Source organism: Drepanopeziza brunnea (genome assembly GCF_022702325.1).
Source record: "Drepanopeziza brunnea f. sp. 'multigermtubi' strain 214-2 chromosome Unknown ctg12, whole genome shotgun sequence".
Lineage (NCBI taxonomy): Eukaryota > Fungi > Ascomycota > Leotiomycetes > Helotiales > Drepanopezizaceae > Drepanopeziza > Drepanopeziza brunnea.
Genome location: NW_027094075.1, coordinates 653,655 through 678,755, shown reverse-complemented (window position 1 = coordinate 678,755; position 25,101 = coordinate 653,655). Strand labels below are relative to the sequence as shown.

The following is a 25,101-nucleotide window of genomic DNA, read 5'->3' as shown; positions in this document are numbered from 1 at the left end:
CTCCCCCTCTCTCTCACCCTAACACCCACCCACCCACACCCACACCCACACACACATACATACAAACTCTCTTTCACTCTCGGCGAAATGTGGCCGACGGCAGCTCTCGATAATATTCCTTTCAAACTCACCTCAGATTTCTCTTCCCATCGTAATGTACCCTGGGCCTCGAGCACAGGTAAATCATCATCTTGAGCAATTTTCCGGAGACCGACATCTCATATACACCTATGCACCTTTCCGACCAATCTACTACGTAGAAGTACAGTACCGGCCGGACCCACTTACAGCTTCGAAACAAAACGAATAAAGCATGCATGTCCTACGGGAGGGCACTCCATCATTCAAGCGCGGACCACCTCAAAGAGAGCAGCCATCTGCGATATCGAACTGCCTGGCTCCGGCTCCGGCTCCGGCTCCGGCTCCTCGACCCAACAACCCGCGACCAAGTCCGCTATTGCCCTCTCTCAGGGATCCGGAAATTCTCCCTCTGACTCTGAAAGATAGATCGCACTCGCTGGCTCATATTCACCCAGTCTCGGTGGTATCTACAAAGACAAAGGAAGGCCTCTATTACAGAAGCTACCACACTCCCAAATCCGTACCCCTGGTTGCAGAGCTCAGAATCAGATCTGCCTCTGAAATAATCTACCGAGTGCGCCAGGATATCCCAGACCCTCTCAATGACTCTCCTCTGCGGCCTCCTCTGGGCCTTCCTGACGACACTTCGATAAAGCAGCCTACCCGCAGCGGGATGGCGGACATCAATATTGCGGTTATTGGCAGTGCGGGTGTCGGCAAAAGTACTCTCATACAACACGCCCTGGGACTACGGGCTCTCCCAACATCAATTGCTTCGAGTCTCCGAATGTCTGTGGACGGAATTGAATCCGTGGTGAGCCTGGTGGAACTAGACCTCGAGTCCTTCGATACAACCGGAGATAGCGAGATACGGTGGCCGAAGCAGATCAATGGGCATATCGTACCTCGAATGGATGGGGCGTTGCTGTTGTATGATGTTATGAATAGGGAGAGTGTGGTGGAATTACCACAGACCCTGAGTAAATCCCCAAGGAGGGCACTCGAGAAGGCAATCGCTGACTGACGTCCTGAAGATGGTTTGGTACACTCTGCTATGCCGGCAATCTTGGTATCGTGCAAGTGCGATAACCCTGAGAACACGCGACAGATCAACGTGGAGAATATGGAAGAAGCCTGTGCGTCCTGCGTTGAAGCCGTGAAGACCGCAGAAAACGCCCCTGAAAGTGCAAGACTCTGTCTCTCTTCTATGCTCAGAGCTATCATGGCTGACAGGAAGCTCTGTGAGTACGGCTCTTTTGTTTTTACCTTGCACGAGGCTTGGATCGTCCCTGAGTTCTCCAGTACATAGGTTACAGTTGTCGTAAACCCCCCTCTCCGGATCTGTTCAGACCTTGGCGCATGAATGGCTCCATTAATTTGACTTTCCTTGCTGCTATACCCGTCCTTGCTGTCGGTCGGCTTGGCCTTGCATGAACTGACATGTTCTGGAAGCCGCAAAAACTTCATCTGGTTCTGCTGAATCTCCAACACGCCGTCGAGCGACCTCCGGCACACCTCTTGACCACCCCTGCGATCCTTCAGCACCTCTCAGCCGGAACTCAAAGCACAGCCGTGCCAGTTCGGGATTCTCCCTGCTCAGGGTCTATCCATCTTCGGCGCAGGCACCTTCAAGAGTCTCCACAAATGGCCGGGCTAATCTGCTCATATCGCTTCCTTCACCACGCTCTGCGCCTCCACTGTCTTCTCATCCGATGTTTCGCAACGACAGCTTCAACAGCACTGAGCCAAGCATCAAGTTGACAGGTCCAAAATCCCGTTCTCCTTTGCCATCTCCTAGTCCGAGGGAGATTGTTGACAATTCTTCCCTGGAGATGGATGAATCGGACCCAGACTCAGCCTCATATCGCTACTCGGACGACATTCCTATCTTACAGCGCAACGATGACGGCTTCTTTGACAAGCCTGCCAAAGTGGCGGGGGTTACCTTCAGCGAGCTCGTTGACCGACTGTTGGATCAGTACATGACCAGAGCCGACAGCAATTTTTCCGACATCTTTCTATGTCTCTACAGAAAATTCGCAGCTCCGGGTGAATTATTCGATGCGATCATCGAGCGATTGGAACATATTGCGGACGACAGGAATCTACACTATTTGACGCGTACAACCACCCAACTCCGGATCATCACCGTGGTGGCAAAATGGGTCACGAGTTACCCGGGAGACTTCGCTAACTCCATAACGAACTCCAAGCTAGAAGCCTTCGTGGGCCAGCTGGCTGGGGACCCTGTGTTTGCGGCTGCTGCTCAGGAGATGAGGATGCAACTTAAATCACGTGTCTTCGTCGATGATGATACCGGATGGGCTCGAACTGATGCTGATGTCGAGCAAGAAGCTGCAAACTTTGCATATGGATCTCCAACATCCTCTCCAACCCGAACGGGAACAGATACAAAACCAGATTTCGAGGACGAAATCAACAATTTCCACATTGATGATGGATGCAGCGAAGATATGGCACGCAAAGACTCTCGTGGCGACTCGTTGATTTCTGATCCAAGCTCGTCCACCCGATCACTGTCGCCTTCATTCCATACCGTGGAGGACTACGAGAGAGAGGCAGCCACATTGATTCCGAAAGGAGCCTTACCACTGACCAAATTTCGCTACCACATGTTCATGGATATGTCAGTCGACGATTTTGCGGATGAGATGACCCGAATAGACTGGGTTATGTTTTCCTCGATCCGGCTTCGAGACTTGATCAGGCACGTCAGCTTACCTCTGGAGCAGAAGGAGAAGATGACCAATGTCCACCGAATGATCAATCATTTCAACCACATCGCGAAATGGGTAGCTAACATAATCCTGATGCGTGATCACGCAAAGCACCGAGCTCAGATGTTGGAAAAATTTATGAAAATCGCTTTGAAACTTCGGCAGCTAAACAACTACAACGGCCTTGCCGCTGTGCTCGCCGGGATCAACGGGAGTTCCATCCATAGGTTAACACAAACGAGAAATCTTGTCCCTGCAGATGTACAAAAACGTTTTGCTAGACTGGTCATTCTGATGGGAACACAAAAAAGCCATTTCGCTTACCGTTTGGCGTGGGAAAATTCGCCATTACCGCGGATCCCATTCATCCCACTACATCGGCGGGATCTCGTTTCGGCCGAGCAAGGGAGCCGTACTTTCGTGGGAGCTAATGGAGATCGGATCAACTGGAAGAAATTCGAGATCTTGTCTGAAGTCATTCTGCCTATCATGAAGAGTCAAGCCTTGCCATACCCGAATCTTTCACGGCACGAGGGTGCCCGAGAGTTGATCCTAGATTGTAGGATATCCCTAGATGACGAGGTATGCTCATTCTCCCTATAGTACATACACATGGTCTTGGTAACCAAAACTAATACTCGTGCAGGAAGTATACCAACGCAGTTTGCAGCTTGAAAGTTCGTCTGGGGCAGCAGATGTGGGAAAGAAAAGATTCCCGTGGTTTCAGAAAGACAAGTGATTGAGTTTATTGTCAATCGAGCGAATTTACGGTAACCTGCGCATGTTCAGGTGTCTGTTCCGCCCAGCCACGGCTGATTCCTGTAATCTACCTCTGAGACTATGGACATTCTTCAAGATCTCGGCTGGGGTGGGACATAGCCAGAGTAGAGAGGTCCATGACTTCCCTTGTTTGCCACGAGGTTAGACGTTGGATTGTCCCCGTCTATTTAAGTAGTCACATTCGAGCAAAGTGAAGTAGGATGGGTAGTGGTACGGGTGGATCCTATGATGGCGCTGGGAATTTCCTCCCACCGGTGCGCATATACCCCTTTGTGATCAATATCATTTACGCCTCGCTCAAGATAATATACAAGGACAGATAAGATAGATCATTAGTCGTTTGGGTCGATTACTCTCAACACGTTGAAATTTAGATATCTAATATCGCCTTGACTCTAGCGCCAAAAGCTTTCTTGACTGCACTGCTATTAGGTCCCAAGCCCTAAAAACCGAGCGGCAAGCCAGGAGAAAAAAGGGGGGTTCTGTCTGGATGTTCATAAATCTTGCAGCATAATTTTACACCCTCTGCGGAAAACATATCCAAGCCTCCGACGTCGAGATGGAGTTCCGGCAGGGCCTCGACATGCTCATCCTCGACGCGTGGTCAGAACATTTCTCATCATCAATATTCATATTTCGTTCACGAGGTTCCGAGATTCTGAGATGGTATTGGGGACTGGAGGCTGCCGGCTGAAGGCAGTGCTCTTTTCCCACTGCTCAAGTCTTGCGAGCCTCCCAAGCCTCCCAAGCCTCCCAAGCCTTCCAAGCCTACCAAGCTGCCATTGGGGCAGGTGGGCACTCCAGTTTCTGGGAGAATAGGCTTCTCAGATATCAGTCTGAACATCGGCGTGCGTCCTGCCTTCGGGAAGCGCGCTTTCAACAGCATTATTCGTTTATATGGGCCCTTCAAGACATTCGGAGGCAGGTTGTTGCCAAGTATGTGCATGCATGTGAGGCGACGACAGGACTGATGAGCTGGGCCTTTGCTAGTCCAGTATATGTGCTTGGCAGATCATTGCGGATTGAATAGAAGCCCGAAAAGCCCGAAGCGTTCGAGCCTACATATTGTTCAGCCTTGGCTAGTTGCTGGATGGGCAGAAATGGTGATCCATACCACTCGCCGAGGTCTTTCGTTCTCCCTCAATAAAGTCCCCATGTCTTCCGAATTAGCCGCCTCTTTATACAGGTCAATCTGCGCCTCGAGTTCCTCGACATACTCTTTATGCCGCTTGCGACATTCCCGCTGGGCCAATCGATCTGTTGCCCTCCTTCGCTCTCGCCGCGCTGGTGCTGCGGTAGTCGTACCCGGCATATCTAATAGCAAAACGAGCCAACACCAAAAGGAATTTGCAGACGGAGACAAGCCGCAGAATCGGTCTTGAATCTTTCAAAGGGTAGTTGCGGCGGAGGCATTTGCGGGGTTGAGCTTCTGCTCCTGGCCAGAGCCTGTCTTCAACCTGTTGAACGCGAGCCGCGCTCAATACACTGGCGGCACAAGTCTTATTGGCCAAGTGTGGCTTAGGAAGGGCTCGTCTGGTGGCTCTTCCTAGAGCTATTTCCGGGGTGTTTTCGCTCCCCGATTCAAACAATTAGCCCTTGGTAAGAGATTTAAGACGTTGAAACCTGATTGACTGACTGCATAGCATTGTCAACAAGATCGCGAGAGAGGCCATCATACATAGGAGAGTTGAGTTGAGTCGAGTTGAGCAAAGCAGTACAGCAAAAGGAGCCGAAAGCAAGCCCAGAATCGCAAGAAGGGCAGAAGGGCAGGAACCCTTAGAAAGAGAATGCGTATGGAGTACAGCCAGATTGATTGTTTCCGAAGATTCCTTTCGCCGGCCTACCGTGTTTTGAAAGTATCCGGGTAGCCAACGGGCGTGATTGTCAATGATGCTCGCACCTCGTACATGGCCACTGAATTTTCCGGATTCCGCTGCCTGCGCCGCTATCATTTGCCGGCGGTGAAATAACGAATTCTACCGGCCAGTAGATGTGCCATTCTTCGAATGATGAGCTTGGAATAGAACGTCAAAGACCATGAGTATAGCATTCGGCCAGGCAGCTTTAGATGGCCATCACAAGGACATAATAACATATAATAAGATTGCTCCTGACTCAAAATTTCAGATTTCTCCGTATGATATTCCCTGGAGGCAGTGTGTATATATATAGATAAAAGAGAAGAGGGCAGGAGATCAGATGGAGAGCAAGTTTGCGTCAAGGCGCTAGTGAAGAAAGACAGTAGCGCCGATAGTCTCGCTTGTGGTTACGACCCACTTTAACTCCATTTCATCCCACAACACAATTTTCGAGGTTTCTTCCATCGCCAATTTTTCTCCCCACGACACCCACGACAAACGACAACCACCTCTTCCAGTCAAGGTTAGTCAGTACATCTCGCAGATCTAGCAATCGCTCTGCAAATATGCAACATAGGTTCTGCGTTCGCAGTATCATTGCCTCGCTCCCAGCGTGATGGCTTCATCCCCATCTCAGTCTCCATCGCGCACAATCAACTCGGCTCTCTCATTACAGCTTGCTTACACTCCACCTTAACCTCGCGAACACCGCTGACACCCTTCTGTAGATGGGTGCCCTCAAATACGTCGAAGAGCTTCAGAAGAAGAAGCAGTCTGATGTTCTGCGATTCCTTCTCCGTGTCCGATGCTGGGAGGTAAGATAAACCGACCCTCCTACCGCACCACAACCCCGAAACGGATCCAATACTTCGAATCTGCTCTCCGGAGACCTTGAAATGTTGTGGGCGTATACCTGGCTTGAATGTGGACATCTCTTGATGCTCCTTGCTATACACTCGTTGAACTTTGCTGAGAGTGCATAATATAGCTTCGCCAATTGAACGTTGTTCACCGTGCATCTCGTCCATCCCGCCCGGACAAGGCTCGCCGTCTGGGTTACAAGGCCAAGCAAGGATATGTTATCTACCGTGTCCGTGTTCGCCGTGGAGGTCGCAAGCGCCCTGCGCCAAAGGGTGCCACCTATGGTAAGATTTCAAGCGCACAGCGGGTGTTCTGTGGATTCCGGGAGTATTTGCTGATGGAATCCGTTTACAGGAAAGCCAACCAACCAGGGTATCAACCAGCTCAAGTACCAACGATCCCTGAAGTCAACTGCCGAGGAGCGTGTTGGCCGCCGATGCGCTAACTTGCGTGTCTTGAACTCGTACTGGATCAACCAGGACTCGACTTACAAGTACTACGAAGTCATTCTCGTCGACCCCCAACACAAGGCCATCCGTCGGGATGCTCGCATCAACTGGATCGTTGCCCCAGTCCACAAGCACCGCGAGTCCCGAGGTCTCACTGCTACTGGGAAGAAGTCGCGTGGTTTGGGCAAGGGTCACGGATACAACAAGACAACTGCTGGTCGCAGAAAGACCTGGAAGCGCCACAACACCCTCAACCTCCAGCGATACAGATAGATGTCTTGATGGGAGTTTTGCTGCGTGGTTTGAGCTTCTCTGGCATGCAGGGTTGGGCATTCCTTGGTGTATGGCCTGGCAAAAACAATCATACGGCTTTGCTGATTTCATACCAATAATGAATGAAAGAATTGAACCCTGCAGCAAGCTGCCTCCTGACTGAAACTGGTGACTGAACCGTGAGCGAGAAATAAACCCGCAAGAGTGGCCAGAAGGGAAACCAAGTCATAGCTGTACAGTAATGATGCAATGTACGCGAGGCTTCGATCGTATGCCCCAGGTCATGGCGGCAAAAAGCTTTTAATTGTCAAGTCGTTGATTTGATAACGAATGCCCCTCTCGAGGTTTGCCCCGTTTAAACTGCTTGATACGCTGACATTACTTAATCTGGGCCTCTGGCTCGCGAGGGCTGCCCTTGTCATCTCGTATTGCAATATGTGCCACCTCTCCCTCTCGAGAGTCAGGAGAAAAGGTAAAGTACGATCTGATCGTCACTACGAGTACGTGCGAATACGTCCGTTCGTCACTACAGAGTACCGGTACTCCCCAGCTGAACTCGCAAGCTCCTGCCAAGCCAGCATGGAAAGGCCGGTCGGTAGGTGCACTCGTCGTCTCTTTGTACTTCTAGTTGGTCTGTCTACATTACTAAAGCAACAACAACCACAACCACAGCCTCTGGCATATCCGTACTCTATTGAGTTTCATAACCCCAAAACCAAGACCAAAACCAAAAAGACCCAAACTCGAATCCAACTCCAACAACTGAGTTGAGCCATTGAATCTGCCATCCAGCCCAATGAACCCTCTACAGCCCGTGTGCGACGTGTATCGGGCCGTCCGCGATCAACAAAAGCGTTGAAATGCCTACTTGGTCGAGCAGACTTCTTTCCCCTAGCACACGCAACGAAGCAGGTCCGCATTCTGCCAACGCGCCACCACTATCTCCTGCCCGACCGCGACCTCGGATATCTGAAGCAGATATCCTTGACAATGCCTATGGCATCCCGATCCTCTCTCCTCCATCCCTTACGAGCTATGGCGCCTCGAGGCCTACACCAAGTCCTAACCATGGACGTTCAATGAGCCACCCCTTCCCCTCACTGTTCTCGAGCAGGAGGAAACGCCCTGGGGAGTCTGCGGCGGTCGCAGGGTTTGAATCCGCAGAAGAAGAACCTGACTCTCACATCGGGACTCGAAATACAAATCAGAATCCAACACCAACACCAAAGCAAAGGCAAAAGGTGCCGGACAAGGATTTGATGACCGGAAAATGTATGACTTGCGACTCATTGGTTAGGTGGCCGAAGGAGTTGAAAGTCTTCAGATGCACAGTTTGCTTGACGATTAATGATATTAAACCTGTTGCATTAGAAGCCAGACGGGGTGATGGGCATAGAACACCTGTTGCTGCTCAGGCGAGTACGTATTCCACCTCGGGTTACACTCAGAGGAGTATTCTCACCGGCAATTCCATCGTCGCTGTACTGACTGACTGCAGTCACTCCGCTGTCTCTAGACAGAACCCGCAAGATAGTGGACCAGTGCGTGACCGAGTATCTTCTAGGGCGCCTGAAGCATAATACATTGGGCACTGTGTCTTCACCACCTCAGTCACCTGTGCCCTCCCCTGAAGACGTTGATAGCGAGCAGGTCTTCGAACATGACACGATTGATGGGAGCCACGTCGAAGTCAACAGTCCCCCGATACATCTATCGGGCCGTCCTATCAACCAAATGAATGGATTCCAGGGGCCTGTGAACAGCACCTGGCAAGCGGATCAATTTGACTCAGGGACCTACTCGAGGTCATCTCCTGGGAGCTTTCTTGATTCGCATATGAAGCAGAGCAGCCAGGAGCTTAACTCGCGGTCGGAAGACGCGAGCACAGCACATGAGCAAGATCATCTGGGCGGCGAAAGCAACGACCACTCTTACCGGAACCGAGCAGATACCACCAGGAATATTTTCAAACCTCTGGAAGATTACATTATAACTTCCTTTGCTTCGTTTGAGTGCATCAATAGTTCGTTTAGTACAATAAGACCCAATGCGACCTCTAGCGCACAAAGTGAGGGCGCGAAGCGAAGCACGACTGCCCCCTCGATCGATCGACAATCTCGGAAAGATAGCCCGATTTCTGTGCATACGGCCGGATCGTGTGCTGATCAGGCTGCGCGGAACGAGACAGAATTTTCTGAAATGGATGCGAAAACTCTTCTAGTTGGCGACTTCGCAGAAAATGGCTCTTGGTGGACGGGTAATAGATCTGACCTGCGGAGTCCTGATCGATCACGCACTTTTCGTGGTGCCGATACTCCACACGACAATACTGATACCGTTACCCCCAAATCACCGCGGCTCGATTGGTCTGATGTTAATGAATGGTATCGCACAGTGCTCAATGCGGGCAAGTCATGGCGTAAGAAGTTGGATGACCTTTTGGCTTCAGATCTGCATGGTCCTAGTATGGAGATGCCGTCTAGCTTAGACTTGGAGGAAATCGAAAATCTAATGTTGGAAGCGCAGTCTCACACGCAACGAATTCTGCTCAAGGCCATCGAAAACCTGCTTAAGCGACCTGGACGCCGTTTAAAAGAGCCTAGCGATCTTCGCTTTCTTCTCATAATTCTGGTAAATCCGCTGCTATATTCTACTCAACCGGCACCCAGAACAATAGAGCGGAGCCGATCAAGATCGCGAAACAGAAGGAGCCCTATGAACCAAGGACACCAGATACCAAGGAAACCAGTCGGACTGAGGACCACTGGAAAGCTTGACTCGAGTAGAGGAAGCGCTGGACAACACTCCGGTATCATCAAACGAATTCTTGGACTTCTGTCCAATGTTCCAAACGAGTGCCACTACCACATTGTCTCGTGGTTCGCCAGGTTTTCAGATGGGCAATTTCAGAGGACGACCGATCTAGTTGGTAGCTTCGTGACCTACCGACTAACGAGACAGCATGGCAAGAAGCGAGAAGTTGAGCAAGACCTAACTGGTGGGTTGATACCAAGTATTAGCGGCTCGGGGCGAAATGCCTCCGCGGCCCTGCACGCTGCTCTTGGTCCCTCCAACCAGACCCCCAAAAAGAATGATAGCAGGCCAAAACCTGTTATCTACAACGACGACTGGCAAATTAAAGCTGCTGCGAGGGTCATGTCGTTGATTTTTTCTGCAAACAACAGCGGGCTGGTGAAACGTGGGGACTCAAGACCGGCTCGCGCCGCGTCGGATACTGGCCACAGTCACAGTATAGGCTTGGCCGCTCGTGGCAGAGCCCAGAGGCATGGGCAGATCTTGCCCACGAGTGATTTCTATAATACTCTTCTTGACTACTCGGATCTCATCGCGGATTTCGAAGCCTGGGAGTCGAAGCGAACCAAATTCGCATTCTGCCAATACCCGTTCTTTCTCAGTATCTGGGCAAAGATCCAAATCATGGAGCACGATGCTCGACGCCAGATGGAAGTCAAAGCTAGAGAGGCTTTCTTTGACAGCATTATGACCCGGAAGAATGTCAATCAATATCTGATTCTCAAAATCAGGAGAGAATGCCTGGTTGAGGACAGCCTGAAGGGGGTTGGTGCAGTCGTGGGTACTGGTGGCGAGGAGATCAAGAAGGGTCTCCGCATTGAGTTTCGAGGAGAGGAGGGCATTGATGCTGGTGGTCTGAGGAAGGAATGGTTTTTGCTTCTGGTTAGAGACGTTTTCAATCCAGAACATGGTAGGCTTAGCTCATGGCATTTGGCACTACTCGCTGACTTCGTTTAGGGATGTTCGCCTACGATGACGACTCTGGGTTCTGCTACTTCAACCCCAACAGCTTCGAGACAACAGATCAATTCTTCCTCGTCGGGGTCGTTCTCGGGCTGGCTATTTACAACTCGACTATTTTAGACGTTGCTCTCCCGCCCTTCGCATTTCGGAAATTGCTTGCTGCCGCTCCTCCGACTGCAGCTGGTGCTTCATCTCATACAAAGCTGTCCATGACGTATTCTTTAGAAGACCTGGCCGAGTACCGGCCCGCCTTGGCTCAAGGACTTCGTCAACTCCTGGAGTTTGAAGGTGACGTGGAGGCAACTTTCTGTCGAGACTTTGTGGCTGATATCGATCGGTATGGTCAAATTACTCAGGTTGCGCTCTGTCCGGATGGAGACAAAAAAGCGGTTACCAATGCCAATAGGCGAGAGTTTGTTGATTTGTATGTTCGTTACCTCCTAGACACCGCTGTGGCCCGCCAATTCGAACCGTTCAAAAGAGGCTTCTTCACAGTCTGTGGCGGAAACGCTCTTTCTCTTTTCAGACCAGAGGAAATCGAGCTTCTGGTTAGAGGATCTGATGACCCGTTGGACATTGCCTCCCTTCGAGCCGTCTCCGTCTGTGAAAACTGGGGTGTGCCCAATGCCAAAGAGACCGAACCTGTGGTGCAGTGGTTTTGGAAATCGTTTGAAGCAGCAACCCCAGAAGATCAACGGAAGCTGTTGAGCTTTATAACTGGGAGTGATCGCATCCCTGCAATGGGTGCAACTAATCTTGTGATCAAGCTCTCTTGCTTGGGAGACGACTGTTCGAGGTTTCCTGTGGCGCGTACGTGCTTCAACATGCTGTCTTTGTGGCGCTATTCTTCGGTGGAAAAGTTGGAACGTATGCTTTGGCGTGCGGTCAATGAGAGTGAAGGATTTGGATTGAAGTAGTCCTCGCAACACAGACGTGCGTCTGTCTTGAATAGTTCTCTGGTACTGGGGTGCCTAACGCCGCGACCGAAAAACATTTGAGGTGATCGTGAGGCGTTCTGCTCTTGTCAGTAGGGCTGGCGAACGTTGATGTTTACATAGAATAATTCGATCAAGAGCTTATCGCCATTGGATCTTCAAAGTTTTCATCCACAATAATTAATCCGTGGGTTCATACAGTGATGACTTGCTGTAAACCCCTCTGGCCCTGTGAAAGAAAGTGAGACTAATCGAACGACCGCTTCTCTGCTACATTTATGGTTCTTGATGTCCTGATTTAGGGACTACCAGTCAAAACTTTACGAAGTCCCTCTGTTCTACACTTCCCAAAAACTCGAATCTCATACAAGTCTATACGCTAGGTAGGCAACCTATTCATCCTTTCCCGCTCGGTCACGGATTACATCTCTCATTCCTGATCGCAACGTCAAAGTATGGAGTACTAGTTTTAGCCGCCAATATCCCCGGAGCGATTCGACATCCTGGCACATCCTGGGCGAAGTGCAACAGGAAATCAACTATAGACCCCGAACTCGAGCGTTGGGAGAGAAGTGGTGGAGAAGGGGTGCACTTATGGATGGATACTTATGTAAGACTGCTGAGATGCGGTGGTCTAGATGTTGATGTTGATGTTGATGTTGATGTTGATATTCCACGTTCTCCCAAGGGTTCGATGTTCGGTAAATTTTACAACAGAAAGCAATCGTATTTGGTGATTTATATACCGGTTTTCTTGTCTCCAAGATAACCTATGGTAGGTGGTAGGAGGTCTTCTGAAGTAGGGGGTGACTTGATTTTTCACAAAATGCATTCGACAGACATTGACTGCGAAGTGCCAAAAATCTTTGCATAGCCAGCTTCGGTGGCCCATCGGTCCCTCAGGCTGTCTTCGAGTGTAGATATATCTTCCAATAGGGTGGTCGGTATTTGAACCGATTGTTACAAGTATTCCCACAGTGTGCATCTTTTATACAGCCATACTGGCAAATAACGCCTTCCACGTATGCTTCCGACATTTCCTCCTCACCCCTCTCAATTCATCAGCGAATCCGCTCCCGTTGACCCCCTAGCCGCAGCCAGAATTGCCTCTTCTCGTCTCTTCTTCGCGAGGACCTCAGCACTCAAAATCGCATCTTTCTCGCTCCTCACTCTCTGCTCTTCGATCTCCTGAATCTGCCTGCTCTCTTCCGCTGTCGCCTTTACAACCCGCGCTCTCGTCAGCGCCAGCAGCTGGTCTAGGATCTCCGACTCGGGTCTATGCTTCATGTTGATCGTCTCCGTCCTCTCCGTCGGCGGCCCAGCCTTGGACTCGGGTACGGGCCCGCTGGACGTCTGCGCGTCGGTCGTGGACGAGATCTCCGTCTTGATATGTGCTGCCGCTTCCGGGGAGGTGAAGTGGATAGTCATGATTGCCGGGCCGGACTGGTCGTCGGTGCGGTTGACGGTCATGGGGACGGCTGGGTTGTGGTACTTCAATCGGGGGAGGCAGTTTCGCCAGAATTTCCTGAGAGGAGTGCTGTGAGCTTCTCGTTCCGGACGGAGGTCGAGGGTGGATGGACGTTATTTACCTGGGGCCGTAGTGCCCGTCTTCTATGTCGCGCGCGAAGTCCATATGTATTCTCGTTACCTCGGGCGGTAATACCGCTGCTCCGGGGCCTAATCTAATGGCGAGCAGCTACATGCTGTGTCAATTGGAGTCTCGACGTTGATGCCCGAGGGGTAGTGTCTACCTTCTGGAGGAGGAATCTTGTCAGCGTTTGGTCGACATCAGGAGAAGTCGAACACGAGATATACCTACAGTTCTCAGCTTTCTCATGCGCTTTACAATTCCCACCATCTTGAATGTGCGCGGGATGCATGAACTGCTGGTACGATGCCGTCGTCCATGGATTGGAGGTTCATAATAAAATATTTAAGCTTCGCGCTAGGAAACCCTTGTCCAAAATGTTCAGATCTGCATCTCGAACCTCACACGGGCGGCAACATTGAAGCTTCTTGTACATGTGCGAAAATGGCGACAACCATCCAAATTACTCGGAGGATAATTGGGAAGGCCGGGATACCAGTGGCAGAAATTCCTACGTTTCTGTGTCCCGGGATCTTGAGGACCGCTTCTCTACCGATTCGATGTCTCCATCCACAACCACGAACGTTTACTCCAGCTTCTCAGAGGAGGAATATAAGTTTGGGTGAGGGAAGAGGAGAGAAGGACCAGACTCAAGCAAAAGCTGCTTTGGACGACGAGAGCGCTTCTTTCAGGGCTTCTGCCGGAGATGGGACCGAGTCAACTTCAATATCACCGGCAGCAGCCCAAGCAATACAGTTGAAGAGATTACCGCAGCAATGCTCGGGATGTGGAGCTCTCTCGCAGACAGTGGATAAGCAAGGTCCCGGATTCTTCAACCTCCAGAGAAAGGCAGTAAAGAAATACCTACAAGGGACTCCGAATGCAGGCTTGTCCGCAGAAGGTCAAATCGTCAAAGAGGCTTTGGAAAGAGCTGCTTCAGAAGGATTAGCTATTGATGTAGGGACTGTCGAGGTGCCAGGTCAGGAACACAAATATGCTATCTCATGAATTCCACTAAATTTCTTACAGCTACAATCACCCAGATACCTGTATGTGAGAGATGCAATAACTTGATTCATCATAACTATGGGGTTTCTATACAACATCCGTCCATGCAATCTATCAGGGAGACGATCGCGAAATCCCCGTATAAGTACAACCATGTATACCACGTTCTCGACGCGGTGGATTTCCCCATGTCCCTGATCCCTGGTCTACATAAGATGTTATTGCTTGCGCCGCAAAGATCGCTGAACAGACGATCGAAGACGGGAACTTTCTCCAAAGGAAAGAAGACGCAAGTCAGTTTCATCATCGCCAGGTCCGATTTGCTTGCTCCTCTGAAGCTCCAGGTTGATGCCATGATGCCGTATCTACGCTCTGTTCTCAGAGATGCTTTAGGAAGGGCAGGCAGGGACATTCGGCTAGGAAATGTTCATTGTGTCAGTGCGAAACGAGATTGGTGGACGAAGGAACTGAAAGAGGACATTTGGAGACGGGGTGGCGGTGGGTGGATGGTCGGGAAAGTGAATGTTGGGAAGAGTCAACTGTTCCACGGAGTGTTCCCAAAAGGGCGCAAGCAGAACAGATTTCTCAAGAAGGCTGTTCTGACGAGCACCAGTCCATTGGACGTGAGCCCAAGAAAGCATGAGACACAGGAGCAGGTGAACGAGGCCATCAAGGAGGCGATCGAAGAGACTAGAAAGGCAATTGAGGACACCAAGGAAGAAATGGCTGAAGCCCAGGAGGCCGTCGAGGAGAGAGATAGAAAGGCGCTTCAGGAGACCGGTAAGGCGAATGAGAATGAGAACTTCGAGGACGCTCAGAATTCGATTGAGGAGTGCAAATCCAAGACCCCTGGACTCCTTGACATAGTACCTGGAGCAGACTCGGAGCTCCAAGCTGCATTCGACGAGTTCGAGGAACTAGACACCTCCCTCGACACCTCTTCTCTCCTACCTCCAGCCCAACCCGAAACTGACTACCCGACAATGCCCCTCGTTTCTCCTCTCCCCGGCACAACAGCCTCGCCTATCCGCCACTCCTTCGGCAACGGTAAGGGCGAACTCATCGACCTCCCCGGCCTTGCTCGCAGCGACCTCGAACTCTATGTACAGCCCGAGCATCGCCATAAACTCGTCATGCGCGAGCGCGTCAAGCCCGAACAGAAAGTTATCCGGCCAGGGCAATCCCTTCTCCTCGGCGGCTTCATCCGCATCACGCCCACAACCCCGGACCTCTTTATCATGGCCTACGCCTTCACGCCCATCGACGCCCACCTCACATCAACCGAGAAGGCCATCGGGACGCAGCAGCAGACGCGCGACTCCAACGTCCAGAACATCGCCTTGCCTGGCACCGGGGATAAGATAGCCTCGGCCGGGAAGTTTTACCTGAGGTGGGACGTCACCCGGCAGCGCGCCGGGCCCATCACCGCTCGCAACGCGGTGGGCATCAAGCCCGAGCAGCTCCCCTACCGCGTCATGGCCACCGACATCCTGCTCGAAGGCTGCGGCTGGGTCGAGCTTGTGTGCCAAATCCGCAAGCGGCCTGGCGAGAGCTTCGTCATGCCGAGCCGAGAACACAACCAAGCGTGGGAGAGGGAGCCGTATTCCGACGCGGACGCCGACCCAGCCACCCTGAAGGAGTATGTTGATCCGACCTGGCCGGCTGTGGAGATTTTCACGCCGGGGGGTGAGTTTGTGGGGGCGAGGAAGCCGATGAATGCCTGGCTGTTGTGTGCGACGAAGCCGTCGAAGAGGGCGTTGAAGGGTCGCCCGAGGAAGAGCATGAAGGGGGCCAAGAAGGCGGAGAAGGCGAGGAGCAGGGCTGGGAGTCCCGTGTAGATTTAAATCGTATGTATGCTTAGGCGTGGTGCGAGATACCCTACTCTGTAATAGAACTCACTTATTGTACATTTATAATCATGTGTTGGGATTTTTCGGTGTATTTTCATCGTTCGATGGCATAGCGGGCTAAGTCGGATGCTGCCACCCACTCTCTTCCAGTTTGCCTGCAGACAATGAAGCTATTCGAAGCCTGTCTCCGAGGTTCGACTTACGCTAGATAACCGCAAAATCCAAAGCCAGCTTGGTTGAATCCCCTACAACCCTTTTTCTCTAAGCGACGCTATTTCCTGGCCTCTATATCTTAGATCTGAGCGATGTGGAAACAAATCACTGGCAGACATGTCGGTCGCTACGATGTAACACCATATCCGAACACTTATGTTTTGAAAATGACTTTATTCGACTACCGGCTTTGTTTTCTCGCAGATGTCTTTTTACTCATTTATCATATGTACACATGGGAATAAGAGGGAAAAAAAAATGACATGAACAAACGCCGATCAGCCCTCTTTAGAAACCCTGAAGAGAAAACCGAGATGTGCAAAGATTTCTCTCTATCTGCCCACCTAGCAGCGTTCAGGGTATCCACTCAGTAGAGTTCCGTAAGCCAATTTGCAGTAATCTTGCGCCCTCGTCGCCGTATGTTACCAAGGAAAATGTATTTGGAAGATGTCATCCAATGGTATCATCTTGGTGCTTATGCAGCAACGCCGTTTCCGACCTTCTAAGCGGATGGAACGCCAGCCTCGGCATCTAGCTGTCGCTTCTCGGGGATGTCAATCTCCTTCTCCTTCTCCGCAAGCAGAGCCTTCTCCTCCTCGGTCATGTTAGGCAGGAGATCAACCTGCTTGCCAATCTTGAGGCCGCGGTGGAAGGCGCGGATGATCGAGTCGGCGTCATCGACGGCGATGGGTCGGATATCGGCTAAGGCCTTAATCTTGGCTGTACAATCCTTGTATTGAGCATCTGTCATCTCGATGTTCAACTGCGTGGCCCGGGATTTGATAGCGTTCCAGCCTGTCAGGCGGGACGCGAAGTGCACGTAACGGGACATGCCAAAGTCGGCGGGATTGATAATCTCGTAGGTTGAGGGATTGTTGAGAATTGCCTTTGCGTGGATACCGGCCTTGTGAGTAAAGGCGCAGAAACCGGTGATTGGATTGTTGAAGCTATTCTTATCATCAGCGGAAATCTCGGGGTCTTTCCAGAAGGGGCCACTGACGGGATGTTGACCTCAACGGCTTGAGCTACCAATTCCTCGATATCCTTGAGCTTGTCGAGCTTGTACTTGCTCATAACATACTCGCGGTCGGCAACGATCATGCGTGCCATCAATCCACCAAGAGGTGTAATACCGTTTCGCTCACCAATACCCAGAACTGAGGTATCGACGTGAGTGGCACCGGCCTCAAGAGCGCAGTAGGCATTGGCAATGGCGCAACCAGTATCGTTATGGAAATGCGTCTCGATATCACAGCTGACAACACCTCTCAAAGTCCGGATCAAGTCGTAGACCTGTCTGGGGGAAGCACATCCAACGGTATCTGCAATGCCAACACGGTTTACGCCAATCTTGTCGACTGTGGAGTAGATGGAGAGAAGATCGACCAGGCTGGATCTGAAGGAGTCCTCGCTGGAGAATCGGATCTCGATGTTGTGTGACTTCACAAATGTAATCACCTCAATGGCGGTGTTAGTGATGTAGGTCATATCTTTGCCGTGAGAGTGCTCCATGAGGTAGGAAGAAGTGCCGATGACGACGTCACTGAGGGATTGTTAGCAGAGCTTAGGTATGCCGGAATCCCAAACTTACACCCCATCCACACCGGTCTGCACCGCAATTCTGGCATCGTCCATATTGCATCGGATGTGGGTGAGAATCTGCTTTGATTGAGTATTGGGTCTTGGTTGTATCGGGGAGGGGGGCAAGACAAACCTTAGCCTTCAATCCCAACTTGCAGATGGCCTCGCAATCAGCTCTTGATTGCTCGGATGCAGCAGGGGAAGTCAATTCAATCTGGAATCATTGTGTCAGCATTCTGCCAGCGCCCTAGATGTATATTTCTGAATGAACATGACTCACATAGTCCACACCAAAGTCGTCCAGGGCCTTGGCAATCTCAATCTTCTTCTCTCTGTCGAAGAAGGCATTGGCGAACTGCTCACCCTCCCGCAGCGTACTCTCGATGATCTTGAAGCTCGATACATTGCTCAGGAAGTCACCGACGGACTGGTATGGGTTGTGTCTGGTGGGGTGGGGGTTCAACTTGGTCTGGACGGCAGTGAAGCCTGGATGGGCTGGCAACAGATGATAGTTAGTGATTGCTCCCGAGACAAGACGAACGTTGCATGAAGCTCTCACCCTCGCCATTTGCGGATCCATTGGTACCATTGGAAGAGGCTCCGTTTGCATGGCCGTTGCCGTTGGCGGCAGCTTCAGGTTCGCAAGAAGGGCACATGTTGAGGATGTGTAGATGGAGAGAGAGAGGGAGAGAAATATTCTCTGTGTGTCTGTGTGGATGTGGATGTGTGTATGTGTGATTGTGGATGAGAGTGGTATCGTTGTAGAATATGATGTGGTGCGAGGATTCGTTGGTAGGTCAGGGCGAGTTGATGTCGGAGAAAGCAAAAAAATATTCAGAGTCACTCTAGGGTGGTGGGGTGGACGAGTAGAAGAAAAGCTAGTCAATAATGCCATTTTGGCGGAGGGAGCCGAAATGGCCGGTCATGGGCTACGGCTAAAAGCCAAATTACCCAAAAAATCTGATTTGTCCATCTCCGGGGCGATCTGTTTATGCTTTTACTAGGTACCGGTTATCATAATTCAGATTCTCATTTATACTACATACCGGTACAGTACTGTTCACATTACTTCGTATTAGTTGCGGTACGGAGTATCTGACTCGCGGATGGCCGTGAGGCGGGGTATCAACCTGGGGTATCTATCACCTGACTAAAAGTGTTCTTTGAATGCAGACGGTTCCGTCTCTTGACATCGACATAACCTTCTCCTCACTTTCTCAACCATGATCGATTTCAGGAACTAATTATCGGTGACTTTTGGTAGCGTCTCATGTTGAGCCAGAGTGTTGCCGATCTTTAAGGTTCTGAGGGTATATAGGCGATGTTTACGGAGTAATTTGTTTCGCTTAGCAGCAGCCATCGATATCGTTGCTATGCTGAGCTACCAGCAACTGCTCTTATGAATCCACAGCTAAAAGTCGGAGGTTTTTGATTGAGAAAGACCTCTTCAGGTACCCGTGTAGTCTTGGACTTAATGATTATCTAGCCCGGCGAGATGCACTAGGAGAGCAGGAGACAAGCAAGTAGGCAACCAAGCCTCAAGAGTCCTTGCACGGAATCCAGGAAATAATTCGAAGGCTAAAACTCCTGATCATCTGGGTAAGGATTCTATAACAAAGGCCGACCGACAGGAATGTAAGCCCCTAGCCAAAATATATCCTACCAAGAGTTCCAGATGTCAAGCACCCGAGGCTTTGCGCCATCGAAGGATTCTCTGCGTTGCGTTATTGCCAATCTCGCGAATAGGTATCTAGGATGTCATGTATTTCGCTTCGCCAGCGAGTCCCGGCCGGGATCTCCATGGCCTCAAACACAAGCCTCAAAAACGACAACAGAATTATCTCATAGGCGCAGCAGGCTTTCGGCATGACCGTCGTGCGATTCCTTGGAAACGGGTTGGTTGATAGTAACCTGAGGTGGACTAAGGCATGGACGGACACCTATCTTTCTCTTTGAACTAACTGGCTGTATTTTAAACGGTGCCGTCTGATCTTCTCGTATTTGTCTCATAAACAGGAAGATGGACGGCATCCGAGACTAGGAAATCTACATGCCGCCCTAGAGAATGGTTGCTTGGCTCAGAAATGCGAGGTCTTGAAGAAAACATCGCCGCGAGAACCAAAGATTTGCCAAGGGACGCACTTCTAGAGCCTAGAATTGTTCGAGTTGTAAGAGAAATCAGTATATCTTACAGAAGTTAAATTCTAGAAGTCTATGGTGTTTCATCTTCACCCTCTCTCGGCTTCGGATATTGCTTTTGACGTTAGGTAGTTGCGATAAACCTAGACACAGCATGCATCCGACTTTATGGCCTAAATTACCAGCCTGTCCGTATCCGAAATGTTCAAAGTCCACGAATTAAACCGATTTTTTTGTAATCACAAGTCGGAAGAACTCCTCTTTCGCACAAGGAACGAGTTTGCAATTGTTCGAAGTCTGAAACTTGCACTAGTATCTTTACAGATTTTGAACTAGGGGATTTATGGAGGTTGAGCTAGGAGTTTAGTGAATAAGAGTACGGTGCGATGTGCATGCATTATTGCTATAGACCATTTGTAGATAGAAACTCGTTCCTGCCAGGTATCCGCGCTCGTGGTCCTTCACAGAGAGACGTGATAACTGGCGCATTAGGACCGGTTGAGCGTCGATAACACTGGAAGTCACCATGAGTGGATATTATACATAGCATGGAGGATGTGCCCCATGGCATCATGGGTAGAGCTTCAGCAAATAGGGACCCAAGGTGAGACATGGCATCAACCTCTAATCAGCGAACTGTCGACTGATCTGCTTACCCTGTCTGACCACTTTTTATGGTTCGTTTGTTTCCAGATTGGCGAATTCGCACTCGAGTACTTACACCAATAATCTCCTAGCCAGGAAGAAACCGATCTAGACAACAGGTGAGAGCGCTGCGGTGCGAGCTGCTAGTTTACTGGGGTTATTCAGTGTGTGCCTCGACTCGGAAGGAACGTGGTCAAGAGCGATCATGCTACTAGCAAATTTCTTTGTTTTTATTATACAGATGCAACATGGTTAGCCGATCGACCCTTCAAAACCTCCATTCATTCCAGCTAAGGAGTAACCTTGCTCATGCTCACGAGCCTCTTCACACCAACCTGTAATACGTTAGTACCTGCGCATTACTTGAGCTAGCTTGAACTTACCATCCAATTACCACACTCCTCAGTCTTTTCACGCTGAATATCAACCTGCAGCTTCGCCGCAACTTCGTAGTTCCTCGCTTGAAGCGCCTCAGCAAGCTCGCTGAGTCTTTGAATAGTATCAGGCTTGATGAGCTCCTCGTTGTTCAAGTGATCAAAGAGAATGTTCAGTCTCTTTTGAGTGTCCTTGACTTGAGCAGCAAACGAAGCAGGAGCCTTGGAGGCAACTCGTTGCATATCAGTGCTGAAAACCTCTACCATCCTTTGAGCGTTGGATGGAATATGAGAGCGGTCACCAGCAGGGTGCTTGGCCTTTGCAGGGGGAGGGGTCGCGGCGGAAGTGGGAGGGCCAGTAGGTGGACGAGAGCCTTGAGGTGGTCCGGCCGAAGGTGGAGGAGGTCCCTGGCTAAGTTGCTGGAGAGGTTGAGTCGGCGGATACTGGTTTTGGGGCGAATTTCCGACTGGTGCGTATGGGTTTGATGGAGGCGGGGGTCGGTTTCCACCTTGAGGGGGTGGAGCCATTTGAGATTGAGGTGCCGGCGGCTGAGAGTACTGTTGCGCTGCAGGGGCAGGAGCATATCTGTTGGAAGGGGGAGGTCCAGGTGGTGCTGCATTATACGGAGATGGGCCATGGGAAATCGTAGGGGGTGGAGCAGGGTGGGAGAATGGCTGGGCCGGAGAGTTTGCCTGCTGGGGGGCATATTGGTTTGCCGCAGAAGAAGGCCGGCCAGGTTGTTGAAGGGCGTGTGGGTAACCAGGTGTCAATGGAGAGCTCACCCGAGGAGGAGCCGGGCCCTTTGGCGGTGGTGGGGGTGGGGTTGGTGTCGCCCTCGATCCATACTGAGCAGCTGGAGGGGGCATTGAAGCGGCCTGTTGATTGGGGAATGAGGAATTGATAGGGGCCACTGAAGGAGTGCTTCTTCTTGCAGGGGCGACTTTGGTAACCATCGGAGTGTCGTTCCATTGCTCCATGTTCTTTCGCTGGGAGGCAGGAGGAGGACCAGCAGATGGTGTGATGTTTCTTGGCGGTGGTGCACCAAAGGCTGGTGGAGGTGCCCCGAAGGTTGGTGCCGGCGCTCCATAGTTGGGGGCAGGGACAGCTCCATATCCACTGTTACCAGGGTTGTATCCTCCATACCCTCCCGCTTGTTGAGGCGGTTGGTAGCCTGACTGAGGACCATAGTTGCTTGTTGGAGGAGCATATGGGTTCGCCGCAGGTGCGGCCGTAGGCGGTGCAAATGCATTTGGAGCTGGTCGAGCGGGTGCGGTAGCAGGAGTGCTCAGTGGCTGGTAGCCTTGCTGAGGTCGTGCCTGGGCTCGTGTGTTTTGAGATGGCTGAGCTGCCTTCACCGCTGCCCCTGGAGTAATCTTTCTCGACGCAAGCTGAACCCGGTTACGAGCAACCTCTGCAGCAGGGTACTGTGTAGGCAGAAGTGAAAGGTATCTCTCGGCGATTGACAGGTGTCCATGTGCTGCAACAATGTCGGCGTACTCCGTATACTTTTCATACAGAGGAGCGAGTTTCCAGTCCGAAGTCAAGCCCTGCTCTGAATCTTCAAACTTTGTGACATCCCGGAAGACTGTCACCTTCTCGATGAAGTTCTGAAGAGTACGGGCATGGATAGAGAACGACGAATCTCCACTGGGATCAGCGATGGCAGCCTTCTCAGCCTCTTGCAGATCTGTGATCCAAATACCGATGACCTTCTCCAGTTTCGATCCAACAAGATAGCAGAAGGATGCGTCTTTGGGAGAGCCCGTCTCTATAATCCGGTCGCCCAAGGCTTCACACAAATCTGGAAACTCATTTGGATCCGCGTATGTGCACAATGTTGCCATGGTCTCTTTCCAGTTGGCCAGATCCGCATTGTAGACAACATCCCACAGGTTTTTCCCGATAACCGAGGTTAAAAGACGGAGATAGTTAGGTCCAGCTGTTTTCCGGGATAGATAAGTTGTCTGTGCCTTTTCTAGAAGCTCCTTACCACCGCAGTTTGCTATAATCAGAGCATCCGCGATCTTGTCTTCCTTCAGGCAGATAATCATAGCCTTTTCAAATTGACCCAACATCAACGCTTTAGTGATTTGCTTCTCAGAAGCAGAGTCCGAGTCGGCAAACAGGTGGAACGGATTATCGGTCTTGGCACCCTTGGTGGCCGCAATGCTAGACAAGAAGTCTTCTCCCTCAGCACCGTCAGCGAAGAGGGTAGATAATCTACTGTTGTTTACCGCTGTGCCATTAATTCCTTCTCCAGCGTCCTCGGGCTGAGGGCCGTCCAATTGAAGATCTTCGACACCGTTCGTTGCTTCTTCGACCTCGTTTGAAAATCCTAGGTATTCCGTGACTCCCTTTCGAGGATTCTCTGAAATCAGTTTCTCGATCACTTTCCAATCCGCCTTCTCTTCTTCAGTCTTGGCATTGGAAATGTGAGATTCACAAATGCTGTTAACATCACCTGCTACAAGAGCAGTCTCGAATGCTTGTGTAGCTGTTCCAACATCAGAGTCCGCAGAGAAGTTCGAAATCTGAATCTTGGATGATCTATGTTGTCCGGCCACGGTTGGCAATAAGCCAAAGCTAATCAGCTTTCCACCGAAACCAAATGAGGCACCCGCTGGCCTCTCGAGCCATTTCGGGGCTCTGATCAAAGAGAAGGAAGCTCCTTGGGGCTGAGTCTGGGCCTTGGTAAAAAAATCCTCTGGATCGGAGCCCTGGACTGGGGTTTGCGTGTCTACAGGGTTGGTATTTTGTAGCGTTTGAATGGAGATCTTGCCATCAAAAGAGGCTGTAGCGGAGAGAGCCGGGTTGTGAGGGTTAAATCTGGTCTGGAATGTCCAGTTGGTGACTTCCGGAAATTCACCTAGGCGTTCCCCGGTTTGAGGGTTCCAAACAATTGTCTTGTTGTCCTTTCCGCAAGACAGTAACAGGTCACTATCTTGTTGACACCACGAAAGAGAGAGGATTCCTTGGTCGTGGCCTTGCAGTGTGCGTTCGGGGGCATTCGAATTTCGCAGATCCCATAAGAGTATGACAGGGGCTGCATCGTCAGGTGTAGCGGTGAGCAGCTTTGTAGCATTATTGGGGTCCCAGGCGATAGCTGCCACTGCCTTTCGGTTGTTGTTCAGCGTGAGAGATGCCTTTCTCGTCTTCAAGTCCCAAACCGTCACGAATCCGCCACTTCCACCTGTTGCCAGAATGTGGGAAACCTTTCTGTTCCATGCTATGCACTCGAGGTCGTCAGATCGTGCTGCCGCCGTGCCCAATCTGAAGGGGTTCTGGATATCGTTGATGTCGTAGATGAACAGCTCGCCCTTTGCGCCAGCAGTTGCCAGAATCTGTGGCTTCAAGGGGTTGAACTGAAGTGATTTGATAGCACCACTATGTTTTGTCGTCTGTGACATGAAAGAATCTTCAGACCCCTTGAAAAGCTTCTCGGCATCCCATAAGACCAACGATCCATTCTCGAGAGCTCCGGCGATTATGCCCTTGGGATGGTCCGCATTTGCAGGCGCCCATGCAATGTCGTGGAAACTGGAATAAGACAATCGTGAGCTTGCGCTTCTATTTTTTGTTTCGGCCAATTTACCTACCGTGAGTCTGAAGTGATGCTGGCAACAGGCTGGAGCTCAACACCTTGGTCCAGATTATCCAAGCTCAGGTCCCAAAGCTCCAGCTTCGTTTCGTCTGAGAAATCCGCATCCACTGCTCCAGCTCTGGTTCCAGTCACCACCAGAGGAGAATCTGCTCCAGGGTACCAGGCGAACGCCGCCGTGCGCGGAATCTCTCGTAGGCGTACCATCTCGCTGATGTCTTGCTTCAACCAGAAGCCAGTTACTGGAATTGCTGGAGGTTTGCGGCTGAATGAAAATAGAGAGGTTTACAGAGCCCTTTGGATCTTTGAGGGTACGGAAATGGAAAAATGAATGCGACTTCCTATGAGAGA

The 25,101-nt window shown here is 50.9% G+C and overlaps 8 protein-coding genes across 8 annotated transcripts; 4 read left to right on the top strand and 4 right to left on the bottom strand.

Moving 5' to 3' along the window:
* Window positions 1-313: 313 nt before the first annotated feature.
* Window positions 314-3,558, top strand: L3040_006983 (uncharacterized protein; the record flags this gene model as incomplete). The annotated part of the gene is made up of 4 exons (XM_007296885.1): window positions 314-1,061; window positions 1,116-1,322; window positions 1,534-3,401; window positions 3,466-3,558. The coding sequence occupies 4 exons, from the start codon at window positions 314-316 to the stop codon at window positions 3,556-3,558; spliced, it is 2,916 nt and encodes a 971-aa protein (XP_007296947.1).
* A 947-nt stretch (window positions 3,559-4,505) lies between these two features.
* Window positions 4,506-4,911, bottom strand: L3040_006982 (uncharacterized protein; the record flags this gene model as incomplete). Its single annotated transcript, XM_066156112.1, has 3 exons — window positions 4,506-4,657; window positions 4,714-4,757; window positions 4,817-4,911. 3 exons carry the CDS (start codon window positions 4,909-4,911, stop codon window positions 4,506-4,508), a joined length of 291 nt encoding a protein of 96 aa, XP_066010925.1.
* A 725-nt stretch (window positions 4,912-5,636) lies between these two features.
* Window positions 5,637-7,041, top strand: L3040_006981 (60S ribosomal protein eL15; the record flags this gene model as incomplete). The annotated part of the gene is made up of 5 exons (XM_007296883.2): window positions 5,637-5,640; window positions 5,854-5,981; window positions 6,187-6,273; window positions 6,447-6,603; window positions 6,674-7,041. The coding sequence occupies 5 exons, from the start codon at window positions 5,637-5,639 to the stop codon at window positions 7,039-7,041; spliced, it is 744 nt and encodes a 247-aa protein (XP_007296945.2).
* An 860-nt stretch (window positions 7,042-7,901) lies between these two features.
* On the top strand, window positions 7,902-11,735 carry L3040_006980 (uncharacterized protein; the record flags this gene model as incomplete). The annotated part of the gene is made up of 3 exons (XM_007296882.1): window positions 7,902-8,460; window positions 8,540-10,765; window positions 10,813-11,735. The coding sequence occupies 3 exons, from the start codon at window positions 7,902-7,904 to the stop codon at window positions 11,733-11,735; spliced, it is 3,708 nt and encodes a 1,235-aa protein (XP_007296944.1).
* Window positions 11,736-12,806: 1,071 nt separating this feature from the next.
* On the bottom strand, window positions 12,807-13,611 carry L3040_006979 (uncharacterized protein; the record flags this gene model as incomplete). Its single annotated transcript, XM_066156111.1, has 4 exons — window positions 12,807-13,278; window positions 13,343-13,449; window positions 13,505-13,507; window positions 13,573-13,611. 4 exons carry the CDS (start codon window positions 13,609-13,611, stop codon window positions 12,807-12,809), a joined length of 621 nt encoding a protein of 206 aa, XP_066010924.1.
* A 174-nt stretch (window positions 13,612-13,785) lies between these two features.
* On the top strand, window positions 13,786-16,187 carry L3040_006978 (uncharacterized protein; the record flags this gene model as incomplete). The annotated part of the gene is made up of 2 exons (XM_007296880.1): window positions 13,786-14,320; window positions 14,371-16,187. The coding sequence occupies 2 exons, from the start codon at window positions 13,786-13,788 to the stop codon at window positions 16,185-16,187; spliced, it is 2,352 nt and encodes a 783-aa protein (XP_007296942.1).
* Window positions 16,188-16,914: 727 nt separating this feature from the next.
* L3040_006977 (uncharacterized protein) lies at window positions 16,915-18,649 on the bottom strand (the record flags this gene model as incomplete). The annotated part of the gene is made up of 6 exons (XM_007296879.1): window positions 16,915-17,359; window positions 17,413-17,955; window positions 18,004-18,071; window positions 18,127-18,207; window positions 18,274-18,488; window positions 18,553-18,649. 6 exons carry the CDS (start codon window positions 18,647-18,649, stop codon window positions 16,915-16,917), a joined length of 1,449 nt encoding a protein of 482 aa, XP_007296941.1.
* Window positions 18,650-21,067: 2,418 nt separating this feature from the next.
* Window positions 21,068-24,957, bottom strand: L3040_006976 (uncharacterized protein; the record flags this gene model as incomplete). The annotated part of the gene is made up of 3 exons (XM_007296878.1): window positions 21,068-21,112; window positions 21,161-24,689; window positions 24,749-24,957. The coding sequence occupies 3 exons, from the start codon at window positions 24,955-24,957 to the stop codon at window positions 21,068-21,070; spliced, it is 3,783 nt and encodes a 1,260-aa protein (XP_007296940.1).
* Window positions 24,958-25,101: the final 144 nt, after the last annotated feature.